A 17,196-nucleotide genomic window follows, 5' to 3' on the forward strand; every position below is an offset into this window, starting at 1 on the left:
AGCTACAGTGTATTCATATACATAAAATAAATAAAATCTTTTTTCAAAAATCCTCTTCAGGACCACATGGATCACAATGTGTACCTTACCTCTGAGGGCTTGGTAAGGCTCAAGTCCGCATCAACATTTTCTTATTTGGTATTTTCTTTAGGAAATGTCTTTGCAATCCCCTTAGACCACATGAAATTAACTCTTTCTGGTAAGAGTAGAAATGCCAATACTGGTAGCAAGGTATAGGAGTAGGAAGGACATATTTGTTACTTTGGATTGAGTGCTATGGCCCAGGAATAAGCAAATACAGCATTAATTGAACTGCAGGGACCGAGAAAAAAAAGTACACTGATGACTCTGGTGGCACATACTTTTAATGTCAGTGGAAGCAAGAAAATCTTTGCTGTGTTCAAAGCCAACCTGTTCTACACAGTGAGCCCCAGCATTACATTGTAAGACCTTACTTGAAAAAAAAAAAAAAACAGTATGGGAGGCACTAAAGATTGAGTGGGATAGGATTTAATCAAAACACAATGTATTCATGTATAAAATTCTCAAACAATAAAGGAGAAATATAATTAAAAGCCTCAGATTAACTACGAACACCTTTCTGTTACCCAGAAGTACGGTGGGAGGGAAGTCAGGGTGTGATCTGAAGGTTATTTCAAAGAAATGAGTACTAAGTAATAAGTGCTAAAACTAAGAGTATATATAGATTTATTGAACTTGAGAGTAACAGCATAGAATACATTCCACAGAACAGAAGTAAATTCAAGCATGTGTCTCAAGAACACTGTTTTCAGTCCACGAGTTTTCATTTAAAATGGAAAGAGTTCATTCAAAGGGGAGACCTATCTTCTAGTGATTGTAGGGAATGGTTTCCTAGATGGGCTACAAGAGGTTCTATAACCTCAAGATGATCCATCAGAGTCCATGTGCTGGCCTTTCTTGGTTATAGGCTCTGGAGTTAAATCACTGTGGCTCACAGTCCCTCTTTTCTGGCCTTTCTCCTGCATTACTTCTCCCTCAGCTACACGATCTCCATCAATTTGTATGGGAGTTGAAGGGCAGAAGATACCATCTTTGGTAACTACTTCTAGGTGGTGGGGTTCTATAGTCTGTGACCCCTGAAGGCTATACTATGTTAGGTTCATAACTATTTTGAGTTCTTACATGTGTCTTCTGTGAAAAGGAATAAGCATTTTATCACATTGTTCACATACATAAGGTTTGGTACTGGTGTAAATCCTTTCATGCATTTGAAGGAAACAGGGATAAAGGAATCAGATATTGTTGACATTTATAGGGGTTTTCCACAGCATGAACAGACTGATGTCTCTTAAAGGAACTCTGCCGGCTGAAGGATCTGCCACACTGTACGCACTGGTACGGCTTCTCCCCAGTATGTCTTCTTTCATGTAATCGTAGGTAAGAGTGATGTCTAAAGGCTTTACCACATTCTTTACATTCATAGGGTTTCTCTCCAGTGTGGCTTCGTTCATGAAATTGAAGATAACTCTGACGTGTAAAGGCTTTTCCACAGTGTTTACATTCATAGGGTTTTTCTCCCGTATGAGTTCTTTCATGTAATCGTATGGAAGAATGATATCTAAAAGTCTTGCCACATAGTTTACATTCATAGGGTTTTTCACCTGTGTGAGTTCTTTCGTGCATTTGAAGTAAAGAGGGATAAATGAAGGACTTACCACACTCTTTACAATTATAGAATGTCTCTCCATGCATTATCTTATGTCTATGATAAGAACTCTGAGATTTAAAAACGATATTACATTGTTTACATTCATAGTGTTTTTCTCCAGTATGAACTTTTTCATGTAACCGCAAGTGAGTAAGTCTGCTAAAAGCTGTACCACAGTGACTACATTCATAAGGTTTTTCTCCAGTATGAATTCTTTCATGTGATTGAAGGGCACTGAGACATCTGAAGGCCTTACTACACTGCTGACATTTATACGGTCTTTCTTCAATATGAATTTTCCGATGTCTTTGAAGAGAATTGTAAGAACTCAGAGTTTTACCACACTGGTTACATTCATAACTTTTTCGTACAGGTTGGCTTCCTACACACTCCTTGTACTCATAGTTGTGACGTCCATTGTAAGTTAGGTGGTAGAGTCCATAGGATTTTAAACATACCTCACACTCAGAAGGCCCATTCACAGTGTGAGTTTCCATGTAGCCTTCAACACTTGTGAGGAAATTAGAATCAGGTGGCTTCTCTTCATATTCCTCATGTTCATACTGTGTATATTCAGAGTGAGTGACGATGTTCCTATTAAAAGATGAATGACACATGAAAATGTCTCCACACTGCTGCTCATACTGAGATTGGTATATGGATAAGGCTGTTCCACCACCTTCTTCAGTATCATCGAGTATCTACAAATGTAACTACTATGAAAAATAACAAGCACATTAGTGACAACTGTTTTCCTACTGTTTGCTTATTATACCATCTTGGACAACCTGCTACCCAAAACAAGCAAAATGTGTGCCTTCACATGAAAAGTCTGAAAATAAATCAACGGATGATTTTAGAATATGGCTCCCATAAGCCTATGATGGAAATAGCAACAACATTTATTAATGCAGGTTCCCAGAACTGGTTCCAGGTGAAAGACTAAACAAAACATATTTTGGGTGTAATTTTTCTACTAATAAATTAATTTAAACTTGGGCTTGTTTGTTTTGTTAGTTCTTAATTTTCATGGCATAGGGGCTAAAAAAAGGGTTCAGTTATTATGAAACTGGCTGCTCTTCCAGAGAACCCTGATTTAGTTCACAGCACCAACATGGAGGGTAATAACCAGCAGCAAATCCAATCCCAGAGGGTCTGATCCTCTCTTCAGGCTTCCAAGGGCACAGTATGTAGATGGTGCAAAGACACAACACACAGCAAACAGCACACAACAAAACACCTACATACATAAAATAAAAATAAAATAAATAAATCTTGCCAATGGTGGCACATGCCTTTTCTTTTGGGGTAGGGGGTGCCGCACATGCCTTTAACCCCAGCTATTGGGAGGCAGAGGCAGGTGGATTTCTGTGAGTTCAAGACCAGCCTAATCTACAGAGTAAGTTCTAGGACAGCCAAGGCTACACAGAGAAACACTGTCTCAAAAACAAACGAATCAATCTTAAAAACAAAATTTTTACAGCACATTAAAATGTCTTCAAGAAATATTTGCTTGCACTTGTGCATGCAAATTACCTTAGATTTATTTTAGGCTCTTCAGAATGGTCTTCAATTTTCTGATCTTCCCATTCGCATCCTAAACCATGGTCACAGAAAATGTATGGTGAATTATTAGAATGTATATTATAACTATGCCTAATTTCTTCACCACATTCTTCCCATTCCACATCCAAATCCCAACAACCACCAATAACCAGAAATACTTGTTCTCTAATTTATGGAGTGAAGATATTTTTGTTTTGTTTGAGACAGGGTCTCTCTATGTAGTCCTGAACTATGTAGAGAGGCGGCCTAAAACTCATATAGATGCTGTGTCCGCTGCCTCCTGACTGCTAGGATTAAAGGCATGGCTAGTCTTACCTGTATCAGTGAAGTTCCTGAAGGTCTCCAGCATCACATCTCCATAGAGCGTCTTCTGAGAAGGATCCAGCAAAGCCCACTCATCCTGGGTGAAGTGCACCACCAGATCCTCAAAGCTCACCAAACCCTAAAACATTCCATAGTAGGATATGAAAGAGTGGGTGAGAAAGACACATCCATCCACAACTGACAGTATGGCCACGTAATTCTGTGGTTTCCACACACTCATTCCATGACAAACAAGTGCAGTAAGAGCACTGAGTGATGTTCAGAGATGGCCAGACAGCCCACTCCTCTCATGGCTGTGTCCAGGGAGGAGATGAGCTGCTTCCCACCTCATTCCCCTTCAACAGTGATCTCCACTTCCTGTCCCAGAACACCCTACCATGTGATACACACAACAGCATTAACACTGCGGCTCAGGAGGCTGCCTGCCCTTGGAAACTCATACTCAAGAGTTTAAGCCTCTTCCTTCATATTTCTAACATTCAAAGAAATTTCTGAAAAAAGGGTTAAAAAAAAAAACAACGACATGGAGTTCAGTGAATATAAGAGATAGAATCCCTGAAACAAGTATCTCAGCAATGTTCTTAAACATATGGTAGACTATACTCTATAACAACAACCTTCAAACCCTGGAGGAGAGAGGACTGATTTTCTAAGGTACTCCATAATCATACATAAGCCCTCTTTTAAGACAACTGTTTAGTGTATGCCTGGTGTGCATGAGCACACAGTCTCTGTGAGGGTGGGGCCTGTTTGTTCCTTCCACTACGTGTGCCCCAGGGATAAAGCTCAGGTTATCAGACTTAGTGGCAGTTGCACTGACCTGCTGAGCCACATCACTGGCCCAAATGCTCATTTATTTGGGGTTTTTTTGAGACAAAGTTCAGTATGCAGCCTTGCTTGCTGACCTACAGTTTGCTAGGTAGACCAGGCTGGCCTCAAACACACAGACATCAACCTGCTTCAGCATCCCAAGTGCTAGGATTAAAGGCGTGTGCCAGCATACCCAGGAATGCTCACTTTTTAACAACTAAAACATGAGAAACTAATGCAAAGAAACACAAATGTGACAAGTGGAATGAGGGAAAAAGTAATCATCATCTCAGAAAAATATCAGTTACTACACAACCTAAACAGTGCCACCAGCTGGAGACCAAGTGTCCCTACACATGAATCTATAGGAGCAATGTCACATTCAAATGATTAAAATTGTAAAATAAATCAGCAACTCCATGGTCACAAATTTAGTAACATAAAAAATTTACAAATTCTTTGAAATGATAAATCTAGTCCAAAACAATCATAAAGGAACAAATGGAGATGGAATAGCTTAAATGAAATGGACAAATTATTTGAAGACTATCAAGAAGAGAGATTAAATAGTATAAATATGCACATACACATGTAGGAAAGAAATTAAATCAATACTCAACAGTTGCGAAAGGGACAGGGCTCCCTGACACGAGACTCTCCTGAGTAGCTTTTCCTTCTCTTTAGAATGCTGACCAGAGCTCAATTATGCTCTAAACTTAGGACTTATCTGCCAAGAGACTGACCACTATGCCAATTTAACTCAAAAGGAACTGTTTTGGGTTTTTGTTTGTTTTGGGTATTTTGGTTTTTTCTTCTTCTCTTATCCGTCTCCCCTTCCCAACGGCTGCCAGAACTTACAGCCTGTCAGTCCTGAGGACTTCTTTTAAAACTGTCCTTAAGCTTTGAGAGAGCTCTTAAATCCTTCCAAGAAATTATTTTTGTGTGCCTATATGCCTGCATGTGCATGTGTGTCTGAGTGTATGTATGTGCACCATGTGCATGCAGTACACACAGGGGTGACACATTGAATACCTTGGAACTAGAGTTACGGCGGTTGTGAGCTACCGTAAGTTCTGTGAACTCAATCTAGGCCCTCTGCTCTTAACCGCTGGTCACCTCTCTGACCATCTTTAAATTCTTAGTAATGCAATCACAGGCGGGGAGGGAGGGACCGGGAGGGAAAGAGGATGCAGGGGAGGGAGTGGGGAGGAGAAGGAAACCTGATCTCTCTAACCATCCTTAAATTCTTAGTAATGCAATCACAGGCGGGGAGGGAGGACCTGGGAGGGAAAGAGGATGCAGGGGAGGGAGGGGGGAGGAGAAGGAAACCTGATCTGGTATTGGGTGAGGGAAAAGGACTGAAGCCCTGAGGGCCAGCAGAAAGAATGGAATCTGGCAACCTCAGGAAATAGGGGGTTGGGAGGACCCTCCAGAATGCACCTGAGACCTGGGAGGTGATAGACTCTCAGGATTCAAAGGGAGGGACCTTAAATGAAATGCCCTACATTGGGGAAAGGAAACTTATAGAGCCCACCTCCAGCAGAAAGACAGGACATCAAGTGAGGGATGGGGTTGCCATCCCACAGTCACATCTCTGAACCATAATTATTCCTGTCTGAAAGAATTACAGGGATGGAAATGGAGAGGAGCCTGAGAAAAAGAAGGTCCAGCAACAGGCCCAAAGTGGGATCCAGCTCAAGGGGAGGCCCAAAGGCCTGACACTATGAGGCTATGGAGTGCTCACAAAAAGGAACCATTCATGACTGCCCTCCGAAAGACCCAACAAGGAGCTGAAAGAGTCAGAAGCAGATATTTGCAACCAACCAATGGACAGAAGCAGCTGACCCCTGTTGTTGAATTAGGGAAAGGCTGGAAGAAGCTGAGGAGAAGGGTGATCCTGTAGGAGGACCAGCAATCTCAATTAACCTGGACCCCCATGGTCTCTCAAACACTGGACCACCAACCAGGCAGCATAAGCCAGGTGATATGAGGCCCTCAACCCACATACAGTAGAGGACTTCCAGGTCTGTGTTCATTCAAAGATGCTGAACCTAACCCTCAAGAGACTGGAGGTCCCAGGGAGTTTAGAGGTCAGGTGGGGTGGGGGATATGGACATCCACGTGAAGACAGGGGGTGGGGAGGAGGTATGGAATGTAGAACAGTCAGACAGGAGGGGAATAAAATCTGGAGTGTAAGAAAATAAATTAATTAAAAAAAAATTCTTAGTAATGAGACTAAGAACCCCAAGAACTGTCCAAATGGGGCAGAACTGTCCAAAATTTCTAGTGATGTTACTTGTTGGTATGAAGCATGCTGTTTTAGGTATTATTTCAGGTCTTCAACTATGAAGAAAACAGAAGACACAGAAGACAGTAATGAATGTGTCAACTCTAAAATAAAGAATGATCAGGGGCTGGAGAGATGGCTCAGTGGTTAAGAGCGTTGACTGCTCTTCTGAAGGTCATGAGTTCAAATCCCAGCAACCACATGATGGCTCACAACCATCCGTAATGAGATCTGATGCCCTCTTCTGGGGTGTCTGTCGACAGCTACAGCAAGCGAATGGGGCCAGAATGAGAAGAAAAAATGTCTGTAGACAGCTACAGTGTGCTTACTTACATATAATAAATAAATAAATCTTTAAAAAAAAAAAAGAATGATCAGGGCTGGAGAGATGCCTCAGAAGCTAAGAGCACTGGCTGCTCTTCCAGAGGACAGGGTTCAATTCCCAGCACCTAAACGGCGGCTCACAGCCGTCTGCACCTTCAGTTCCAGAGGATCTGACCCTTGCACAGACTACAGGCAGGCAAAACACCTGTACATAAAACAAAATGTACAGGCCAGGCGGGGTGGCCACGCCTGTAATCCCAGCACTTGGGAGGCAGAGGCAGGCGGATTTCTGAGTTCGAGGCCAGCCTGGTCTACAAAGTGAGTTCCAGGACAGAGAAACCCTGCCTTGAAAAACCAACAAAAAATAAATAATAAAAAAATAAAATGTACATAAAATAAAAATAAATTATTAAAATAAAAAATTTTAAATAAATAAATAAAAACAGAACCCAGCAAGGGTCAGATACTACAGAAAGTGAGCAAAGAGGTGGTAGAGAAATGGAAGACAGGATCCAAGTGGTTTGAACACTGAAGAGAGGCAGATCTGGAGACTCAGAGGTAGTTACTGTTCCTGCTCCTTGGGAAATGGTGAGTTACACTGTCCATCAATAGAGCCAGTAACAAATGCAAGTGCCAGTGGGCCTACAGCTTCTTCCTTTGAGAAAATGGACCACTGGTGAGTGGCTGTGACTCCCAGAGTGCATCCAAACAGGAGGAAGAGCAGTACCTGCAGAGTGGAAACCCACAGTCCACTCATCTCTGGGTGACGCGATATTGGATTATGGTTTCTCTGTGCTGGATTTAGCTTTGGCTGAGGATGTATTTCCTTTGGACTCTTTGGGCTGGACAAACATTTAGCCATCCTGACTTCCCAAATAAGATGTCATTGCTAGCATAGTACATTCGATCACAACTACAATGAGAAGTATGTGGTAGAAAGACAGAAGAGAAAGAGAAGCAGGAACACTTTATGCACTCTGAAGGAAGCAGAACTGGAAATGTGAGGGTGGTGAGGAACAGCCTGAAGAGAGACATTAGCCTGCACTTCCACCTGAGGCCATGGTGAAGTCTCAGCCCATGCTGTCGCAGAGGGCCATGTCTGGGTCCATGGCGCTGTAGCAGCAGGAGTCCATTGCTTCACAGCCCATGTTACCTCCAAAGGTCATACAGACGCCCTTTCTTGATTGCTGCCTAGGGCCAGGTAGCTGTCTGAGGGCTGAGCAAAGCTGCCCCTGTCCCTCCCCTTGCCCCTTGCCCCTTGCCCCTTGCCCCTTGCCCCTTGCCCCTCACCTGTGCTGCATGGGAGAGTTGACATGGAAAGCAGGAGAGCTGCCCCCAGCACCAGCTACAGCCCCGAAGAAAGTGGACACCCGTCCAAGCACCCCCACACCATGCCTGAGCAACACAGTAGACCCTGGTGGTCGTGTAGGGGGTGGGAAGCCCATAGGGCACGAGTTCAGGAGAGCTGGTTCTGACCTCACTGACTCCAGCACTCAGGAAATGGGACCCCACACACCTGGGCAGCACCGTAGAGCTGGCCCTGGTGGAATGGGAGTTGGTGAGCCAACCCCAACAGTGTGAGCGCAGGAGAGCTGGTCCCATTCCTCACAGCCATACAGTGGCATGGACACAGGAGAGCTGGCCCAACCTTTTGCCTGGGCAGCATGGGAGAGCTGGCTCTGCACCTCTCCTGGATGGCAAAGTAGGACTGACCCTGGTAGGGAATGAGGAATGGAGGAAGGGCATGAAGGTAAGCCAGTCCTGAGAACAGGAGGCTGGCCTCACCCCTCCCTCACCTGGGAAGTGCAGGGGAGCTGGCCCTGACGGTGCCAGTGCAGGAGAGCTCTTGAGCAGACCAACTCAGCTACCACCGAGGCCCAGCTTCAGGACTTTGAGTTAGCCCACTCCCATCTATGAACTGCTGGAGCCTATGAAGGGGCCAATCCTGCAGAACCAAAGCTGCAGGATCTCCATGAAATAGGGCAACAACAAAATATCTGAGAGGAGTTCCAGTAAGGTTCCTGTATTTACAGTGTAGCAGAAGCCAGAGGCCTCAAACCAGACCAATGACCCATTACAATGAATATTTGCAAGGCAAGCTGTTTGGACAAAAGTGTATACACGCTGCAGCTTCCATGATGATATTGTTTTGTTGTGTTTTCCTTTCTTTTTTTTTTTTTAGGGGGTGGGTAGGTTGCAAGGACAGAGGATAGATACAGAGGGATGGGGCGATGAGTGAGATTGGGGTATAATGTGAAATCCCCAAAGAATCAATAATAAAGTTTTTAAAAATTTAAAAACACACAAGTTAAATAAGAGAATGACTTTAAACTAATGTTTAAGGTGCACATAAGAAAACTGGAGAAGGCAGAGGCAGGTGGATTTCTGAGTTCGAGGCCAGCCTGGTCTACAAAGTGAGTTCCAGGACAGCCAGGGCTATACAGAGAAACCCTGTCTCAAAAAACAAAAAAAAAAAGAAAAAAAAAAAGAAAACTGGAGAACACTCATAGCTACCTGAGTCAGGGTTTTCTGGAGGATAGACATATAAGAACAAATAACAAAGGAACTTAATACATTACCTTATCTAACTTACAGTTTACCTGGTCAGGCCTGGAGAGTCCAACAATGGCTGTCTCCATGATGAAGAGACTCCATCCACGAAGGCTGGAAGCCTCAGGAGCTTCAACCTGGCACTGAGGGCTCAGAAGACACGGGGACAGCTTCTTCAGTGGTCTTCAGTCCACACCGGAAGGCCCACAAAGCTGACTCCAGTGTCAGGGAAGGGTGACAGCAGCGGTGGCAGAGGTGGCAGCAGCGGCGACGAGACAGACGCACTCACCAGCAAGAAGGCAAGCAAGCAGGGAAGAAAAGCTGCTCCTTCTTTGGACTTCTCAAAGTGCCACCTGCTCTACGATGGTGACAGGGTCTTCTCACCTCAGTTAGTCCTCCCTGAAATTTCCTGGCAGACCTGCAGAGACAGGCCTCTTAGTTGGTTCCAGAGCCATTCAAGTGTACAGTAAAGATCAGCCATCACACAAGCAACCAGCAATGTTCAGGACACACGCAGCCACTGAGCACTACACGCACCCTCACAACTTCCGGGTCTGCCTGTCCCCGCCCACAGGCTCCTCTCTTGCTTGCTCACCTCTGACTAAATGTGTCTCAGGTGCCATCAACAGCAACTGCACTTTCTCTAACTACTGGGTTTCCCATCTAACCTTGGCCTTCCTCCCTACCATACTGCTGGCACAATCCTTGCACACACTCGGCTAACGCCCCCGGGCTCAGAAGGCCTTTCCTACTGAAGCCACAGCGGTAAACGTTTTTTTGAGGTTTTGAAGTGATCAGCTCTGTTTTTATTGTTCTTAGCTTTTCTAGCAATACTTTACCTGCGTCACCGGGAATGTGTATCTTTCTAAGGGCTCCTCTGAAGGCCAGCAACGGCTCTATCCTTATCTTCCCGTTGTCCAGGTTCTCACTCAACTCTTGGCATATAGCTCAGTATTTTATTTATAAAGATTAAACAATGTATCAATGAAAAGAAAACCAAGTAATAAAGTCATAAAAATCAAGAAATAAAATGTCAAAGGGAAAACTTGAAAAATGCAAACAAAACAAAGCAAAAAAAGGCTGGAAGGTGCAAACCAAGGATTTACACCAAGCCGCGTGCAGTGATGCCCGCCTTTAACCCTAGCACTCAGGAAACGGGCAAGAGAATCTGTAGATCAAGCCTATCCTGGTAGACAGATTGAGTTTAATAGAGACCCAGTCTTAAAAATACAAAAACAAATTTACACCACTCTGGTACGATGTGTCTCAGAAAAGCAAATACTTCTGAATTTAAAGTATGAAGCCACCATTCTACCATAAAAACAAATGAGGTATGCATACTCATGTATACATACACACACACACACACACACACACGCACACACGCATTACATATATGTGTACCACATTTTTGCTATCCATTCATCACTGATGGACATCTAAGCAGTTCTCGTTTTCTAGATATTTTGAATAAAGCAATGATGAACATGGTTCAAGAAGTCTCTCTGTAGTAGGATATACTATTGTATATCCTACTGTAGTAGGATGTAGTCCTATGAGTATATACCTAGCAATGTAATAATTGGGCGTAGTGGCTTGAATAAGAATGGCCTCCAGAGGCTCCAGTACTTGAATGCTTGGTCAACGGGGAGCAGCACTGCTTGAGAAGGATTAGGAGTCATGGCCCTGTTGGAACAGGTACGCCCTTGTTGGAGGATATGTGTCACTGGGTGTGGACTTTGAAGTCTCAAAAGCACAAGCCAGGCCCAGAGTCTCTCCCTCCCTACAGATCTGAATGTAGAACTCTCAGCTGCTTCTCCGGCACCATGCTTTCTGCATTCCACCATGCTCCTTGCCATGATGATAATGAACTAAACCTCTATAAGCTTATCCCAATTTCAAGTTGCCATGGTCATAGTGTCTCTTCACAGCAATAGAGTAACGACTAAGGCTCTGGATCATAATCATTCTCTGGTTGGATCTGAGGCCTGCTTCACAAGAGGAAATCCACACCTGACACTGTAAACCTAGAGAAAGCCTCACGGCCTCTAGGATTAACTTGCTAACAGTTTAGCTGTACGGTCCTGGAGCCAGGCTACTTTCTAAATACCTATGTTCATACCCATAAACAAACCCCACTCCTAGTCTTAGCCAGAGAAGCCTCTTTTTTCAATGAATGTCAGTGAACACAGGATGTAGGGGTGTTCAAAGCGCTGAGAATAAGTGATAGTTAAGTGCTCAACCCAAATAGGACATTTTTTAAGTTATTTTTAATTTTGCTTTTGATATTTTACTTATTTTTAGTTTATAAGTATGATGTTATGCCTTTATGTATTTCTAAGCAACATGTTCATGCAGTACAAGGCGAGAAGAGGAGCTAAAGTTACAAATGGTTGTGAGCCACCATGTAAGTGCTAGGAATTGAACTCTAGTCTTTTGAAAGAACAGCCAGTGCTCTTAATTTCTGAGTCACTTCCCCATGCCTGAATAGGGCATTTACACTATTACCTCTGAGGGATTGCAGCCCAGGAAGGGTGAGAGTGTAAGAGCAGAGAGGCAAGGGAGAAGGGCTGTAAAATCCTGACTTCTGGGCATTGCAGTGCCAGAGCTGTCCTGACCTCATAGTGATACTCAGAACAGCACCAACAACGGTCACTCATAGGCCAGGGAGGGCCTACAATGCTCCACTACTCTGCCTTGAATAAGTGACCACTGACAGAGCCTGGAGGAAGAAGTCACTGTCTTCAGCGTGGTTCCACACAGAACTTAAGCAAGGAGATCAGAGAGGGAATTGCAGGGTCAGGCAAGACAGGGGCGTGCTGGAGTCAGAGAGATGGGCCACAGCACGCACTTTATACACGTACGAAATTGTTAAAGGGGAAATTTGTTTAAGTTATAAAAATAATCTTAAAGAAAAAACGTATCATGAATCATACTTGCTACTCCAGGGCTTTGGAGGCAGCGAGAGAATCAGGGGTTTGAGGCCGTCCGTACCTGCACAAGGACCCACCTCAACATAAGACAGACACTAACCAAACCGAATCAAAACTTACATACTGCAACCAAGTAGAAATTTAGACAGGTATGCAAAACCAACTAAACTTCAAAATTCAAACTCGATGAAGCTCAATGGCAGAGCACACAAGAACCAGATTTCAATTCTCAACATGCACCTCCCCAAGAAAAGTTAGAAACAATGGAATCCATCATCAACAGTAAATAACAAAAGTCATATGAACGGGCTGGAGAGATGGCTCCAATGTTAAAGCACTGCCTGCTCTTCCAGAGGACCCAGGTTCAATTCCCAGCACCCCAGTGGCTCACAGCCGTCTGCAACACCAGCTCCAGGGGATCTAACACCCTCCTCTACCCTCCCCAGGCGCCAGCACAGACTTACTTCTGTGGGCAATACACCCACTATATATATATATGTATGTATAAAATTTTAATTTTAAATCATGAATAAAACTGTATGTCAACAAAAGGGGAAGTGAGCTTCTTCAGAAGAAATAAAATACTGGTTTTTGCCCAAAGAAAATCTCAAAACTCAACAAAAATTCAAGGAACTAATGTGATACCATAGCTAACATATAGGACACACAATTCTATCCTACTCCTGTACGTTGGCAATAAGCAATAGGATGTACAAGTAAAAACACTATACTGCCTGTACACCAGTAGAGATAAATGACACAGAAAGAAATATGCCCAAATAAAACAAAGAACTCCAGACATACTGGGTGTGGTGTTGCACAGGCTTGAAAGGCAGGGACAGGCAGGCTGCTGCGATTTCCAGGCCACAGTGATCTACAGAGTTCCAGAGTTCCAGGTCAGACAGGTCACACAGTGAGATTTTGTCTAAAAAAGACAACATAAGGGGTTGGGAGGGGAAGTCTGCAGACATTAACTATAACTTTCTTTTTTTTTTTTTAATTATGCATTTTACATGCATGGGTGGTTTGCTTCCACCACACGCATGCCTGGTACCCATGAAGGCCAGAAGAGGGATTCAGATCTTCTCGGAATGAAGTTGCAGAATGGTCTAAGCACCATGTGGCCACTGGAAATCAATCTACAAGAGCAGCAGTGCTCTTAGCCACTGAGCCAGCTCTCCAGCCTCACACTACAGATCACCAATGAAAGCAATGAACCTAATAAAGCAAGTGCTGCTGCTGGGTCCTGGACATGAAGTGTTGAAGGGCACAGTCTGCTGTGTCCTGTCCCAAGTTACTCCATACTGTGAAAAAACAGTGGTTTTCCAGGCAATGCCTTGCCCTAAGGGACTCCATTTTGAGGAAAGAGAATGACTCCGGCCCGTCAGTTCATGCACAAACGATACTATCTGTTCAGTCAGCTAGTACAGGTTGATCCTGAGAACACAAAGGGGCTACTCTGTAAGTTTATCAGGGCGAGATGAAACTAGATGGGCATGGATTGCAATGCTACCAGGGAAGCCAGGCAAGGGCATAACTCCTTCTCCTGGCCTCTTAAACTGACAGACACCTACTAGCACTAGGATGTCTGGCCCCAAACCATCCTATCGTCTGATAACTGGCATATGAATGAAGAAAAGACAAGTGGGGACTTTTGTCCCTGAGGTTTCAATAGGCCCCTTGACTCACCTACTCAACTGCCTGGCTCTCCACCTAGTCCCTATCCAGACCTGGACCTGAGCCCACAGTTGCCTGCTCTCAAGAGCCTGGTTCTGCCTTCTATCTAGAACTTAGCAGCACAGCCGACAAGCCTGAGTCCTCCCGGTACTGCACCAAAGGCTCGCTCCTGTGGCACAACTGTCTTGAGTTCCTTCTCATATCAGTACAAGCTCTACCTACATTTCTCTCAGCCTACTTCTAAGCCTTTTCTTTTACCTGTATTCAATTTATAAACTAAATATATGCAGAGATATACTGTGTGCTTTGACATGAGAATTAATATTAACAATTAAGACTAAAAGAAGGGCTGGAGAGATGGCTCAGTGGTTAAGAGCACTGACTGCTTCTCCAGAGGTCCTATGTTTAATTCCCAGCAACGACATGGTGATTCACAACCATCTGTAATGGGATCAGATGCGCTCTTCTGACAGTGTACTAACATACATAAAATAAATAAATCTTTAAAAAAAAAAAAAAAAGACTAGAATAAAACCCACATTAGCCTTGTCCTGATTACACATGTAAGTGAAATAATCTGGCAAATTGCTCCCATCAAAACCTTTTGAATTTATTGTTATTCAAAAATATTTGATACTTTGGGGAGATACAAATGTATCTCTTATTTCTAGCATTGTATGCTCGTGATAGGAAATCTCAATAATGTCAGTTCTCAGTTTAAACCAGTAGTTCAACATACTTCCAATAAAAATGCTAAAATAAAGTAACAGGAAATAAAGGTTGTGTGGAAATGAAGAAAAGAACCAGAATGGTGAACACAATACAGAAGAATCAACTACAACGCTTCCTGACTAACAGTTCTAAGCGAGCCTCAGTACGCAAAACAATGCACTATTTGAGGGAAGGAAAATTATCAAACCCACATATGCATAAGCAGAAATAAAAACAGAAGAACAAAATAAATTCAATGCGACAAGTCATCTTTCCCAGAGCTGTTTTTAAACATCTTTGCAAAGAACCTCACTGGAGTTTACAAATGTGGTTAAACTAAGCTAAAGAGGACCCCTTACTTACATGTGGAATGCAAAGTCGAGAACTTCTCGAAGACTGCACAAAGAAGCTGGGCAGCCTTAGTCTAGCAAGCAGCCTCCGGCGCACCTCCAAAAGCGGGATGAACCCGCCAGCCCGGATCGTGACGTCACCCGCGTACTGGCTTCCGCCCGCCCCCCGCCCCCCGCAGGGCGGGACCTCGCGCTCGGCGCTGACGCCAGCAGGATCAGGGCGGAAGTACCTACGGAGCGCAGGCGGAGGCCCAGGTCGCAGCCCCTCCGTCTCCGCGCCCACTGCCCCAACCCCAGGGAGGACCCACCACCCCGGCTCCCGCGGCTCAGCCGGCCGCTCCTCCCATCAGGGGACAGCGGCCCTGCGCTCACCACGGCGCGGCTCCGAGCCCCCCGCGCTCCCCCACACAGCTCCAAGCACTGGGTCTCGCAACGGCTTTCCTCAGCCTCGGTGAAGAACCTTCAGCTAACATGGCGGCCGAAGAGAGCCCGCCCCCCGCCTCCTAGGAGCTTCTGATTGGACAACCTGGATGGAGCTCCTGATTGGTTAGAACTGCTCTCGTGAGCTGAGTGACAGGGGTGGCTCCTCTTGCAGTTCCTTAGGCCGTGAGCTTAGAGCCCTTGTTTACTGTAGTGGTGGCCAACAGGTATCAACATAGGCTCGTGGCTCTTGTTTACCTCTAGGTGTGCCCTACTGAATGACTCCAGGACCCTGGCCAGTGAAAATAGTTGACAGTGTCAGGCCAGTTTTGTGACTCTGACATACCTAGGAACAAGTCCGCTGAAAGAACCAAACTAGTGTTCCGTGATGACAGTTCAGGGGACACTGTACCATAGCTTCTTCAGAATATTTCTGTTGAGATTCTTGCTGTATTGTGTACAAAAGCTTCAAACTCGTAGTCCGCCGCATCAAAGCCATTTTTTCTTTTTTTTATTGGATATTTATTTACATTAGTTTCCCTCCCTCCCGGAGACACCTTATCACATCCTCCCTCCCCCTGCTTCTATGAGGGTGTTACTCCACCCACCCACCCACTCCCACCTCCCAGCCCTCGATTCCCCTATACTGGGGCATCAAACCTTCATAGGACCAAGGACCTCTCCTTCCATTGATGCATGACAAGGCCATCCCCTACTTCCGTCCTTCCTCTAACTCCTCTATTGGGGATTCCATGCTCAGTCCAATGGTTGGCTGCCAACATCCATCTCTGTATTTGTAAGAATCTGGCAGGGCCTCTCAGGAGACAGCCATATCAGGTTCCTTTCAGCATGCACCTCTTGGTATCCACAATAGTGTCTGGGTTTAGTAACTGTATATGGGATGAATCCCCAGGTGGGACAGTCTCTGAGTAGCCTTTCCTTTAGTCTCTGCTCTACACTTTATCTCCATATTTCTTCCTGTGAATATTTTGTTCTCCTTCTAAGAAGGACTGAAGCAACCACACTTTGTTCTTCCTTCTTACTGAGCTTCATGCGTTCTGTGACTTGTATCCTGGTTATTTGGAGCTTTGGAGCTAGTATCCACTTATCAGTTGGTGCATAAGATGTGTTTTCTTTTGCAACTGGATTACCTCACTCAGAATGATATTTTTTAGTTCTATCCATTTGCCTAAGAATTTCATGAATTCGTTTTTAATAGCTGAATAGTACTCCATTGTGTAAATGTACCACATTTCCTGAATCCATTCCAGATTTGAAGGACATCTGGATTGTTTCCAGCTCCTACCTCTTATAAAAAAGACTGCTATGAACATAGTGGAGCATGTGTCCTTACTACATGTTGGAGCATCTTCTAGGTATATGCCCAGCAGTGGTATAGCTGGGTCCTCAGGTAATACTATGTCCAATTATCTGAGGAACCACCAAACTGATTTCCAGAGTGGTTGTACCAGCATGCAATACCACCAACAATGGAGGAGTGTTCCTCTTTCTCCACATCCTCTCCAGCATCTGCTGTCACTTGAGTTTTTGATC

At 44.4% G+C, this 17,196-nt stretch overlaps 1 protein-coding gene across 9 annotated transcripts; it reads right to left on the reverse strand.

Annotated features, from left to right (window-relative positions):
• Positions 1-382: 382 nt before the first annotated feature.
• On the reverse strand, positions 383-15,705 carry LOC110336450 (zinc finger protein 709-like). 9 transcript variants are annotated; one of them, XM_029532216.1, is made up of 6 exons: positions 15,595-15,687; positions 13,289-13,409; positions 9,595-9,969; positions 3,572-3,698; positions 3,227-3,287; positions 383-2,284 (listed from the first exon to the last, which is right to left on the reverse strand). In XM_029532216.1, the coding sequence occupies exons 4-6, from the start codon at positions 3,603-3,605 to the stop codon at positions 1,243-1,245; spliced, it is 1,137 nt and encodes a 378-aa protein (XP_029388076.1). In that variant the 5' UTR covers positions 3,606-3,698; positions 9,595-9,969; positions 13,289-13,409; positions 15,595-15,687; the 3' UTR covers positions 383-1,242. The 9 variants fall into 9 exon arrangements, with proteins under 9 accessions (XP_029388076.1, XP_029388069.1, XP_029388071.1 ...); XM_029532209.1 differs by having other exon boundaries at positions 9,581-9,969; XM_029532211.1 differs by lacking the exon at positions 15,595-15,687 and adding an exon at positions 15,236-15,557 and having other exon boundaries at positions 9,581-9,969; positions 13,289-13,358.
• Between the last annotated feature and the right edge of the window lie 1,491 nt (positions 15,706-17,196).

The sequence above is a fragment of the Mus pahari genome, chromosome 19 (assembly GCF_900095145.1).
Source record: "Mus pahari chromosome 19, PAHARI_EIJ_v1.1, whole genome shotgun sequence".
NCBI classification, from domain to species: domain Eukaryota; kingdom Metazoa; phylum Chordata; class Mammalia; order Rodentia; family Muridae; genus Mus; species Mus pahari.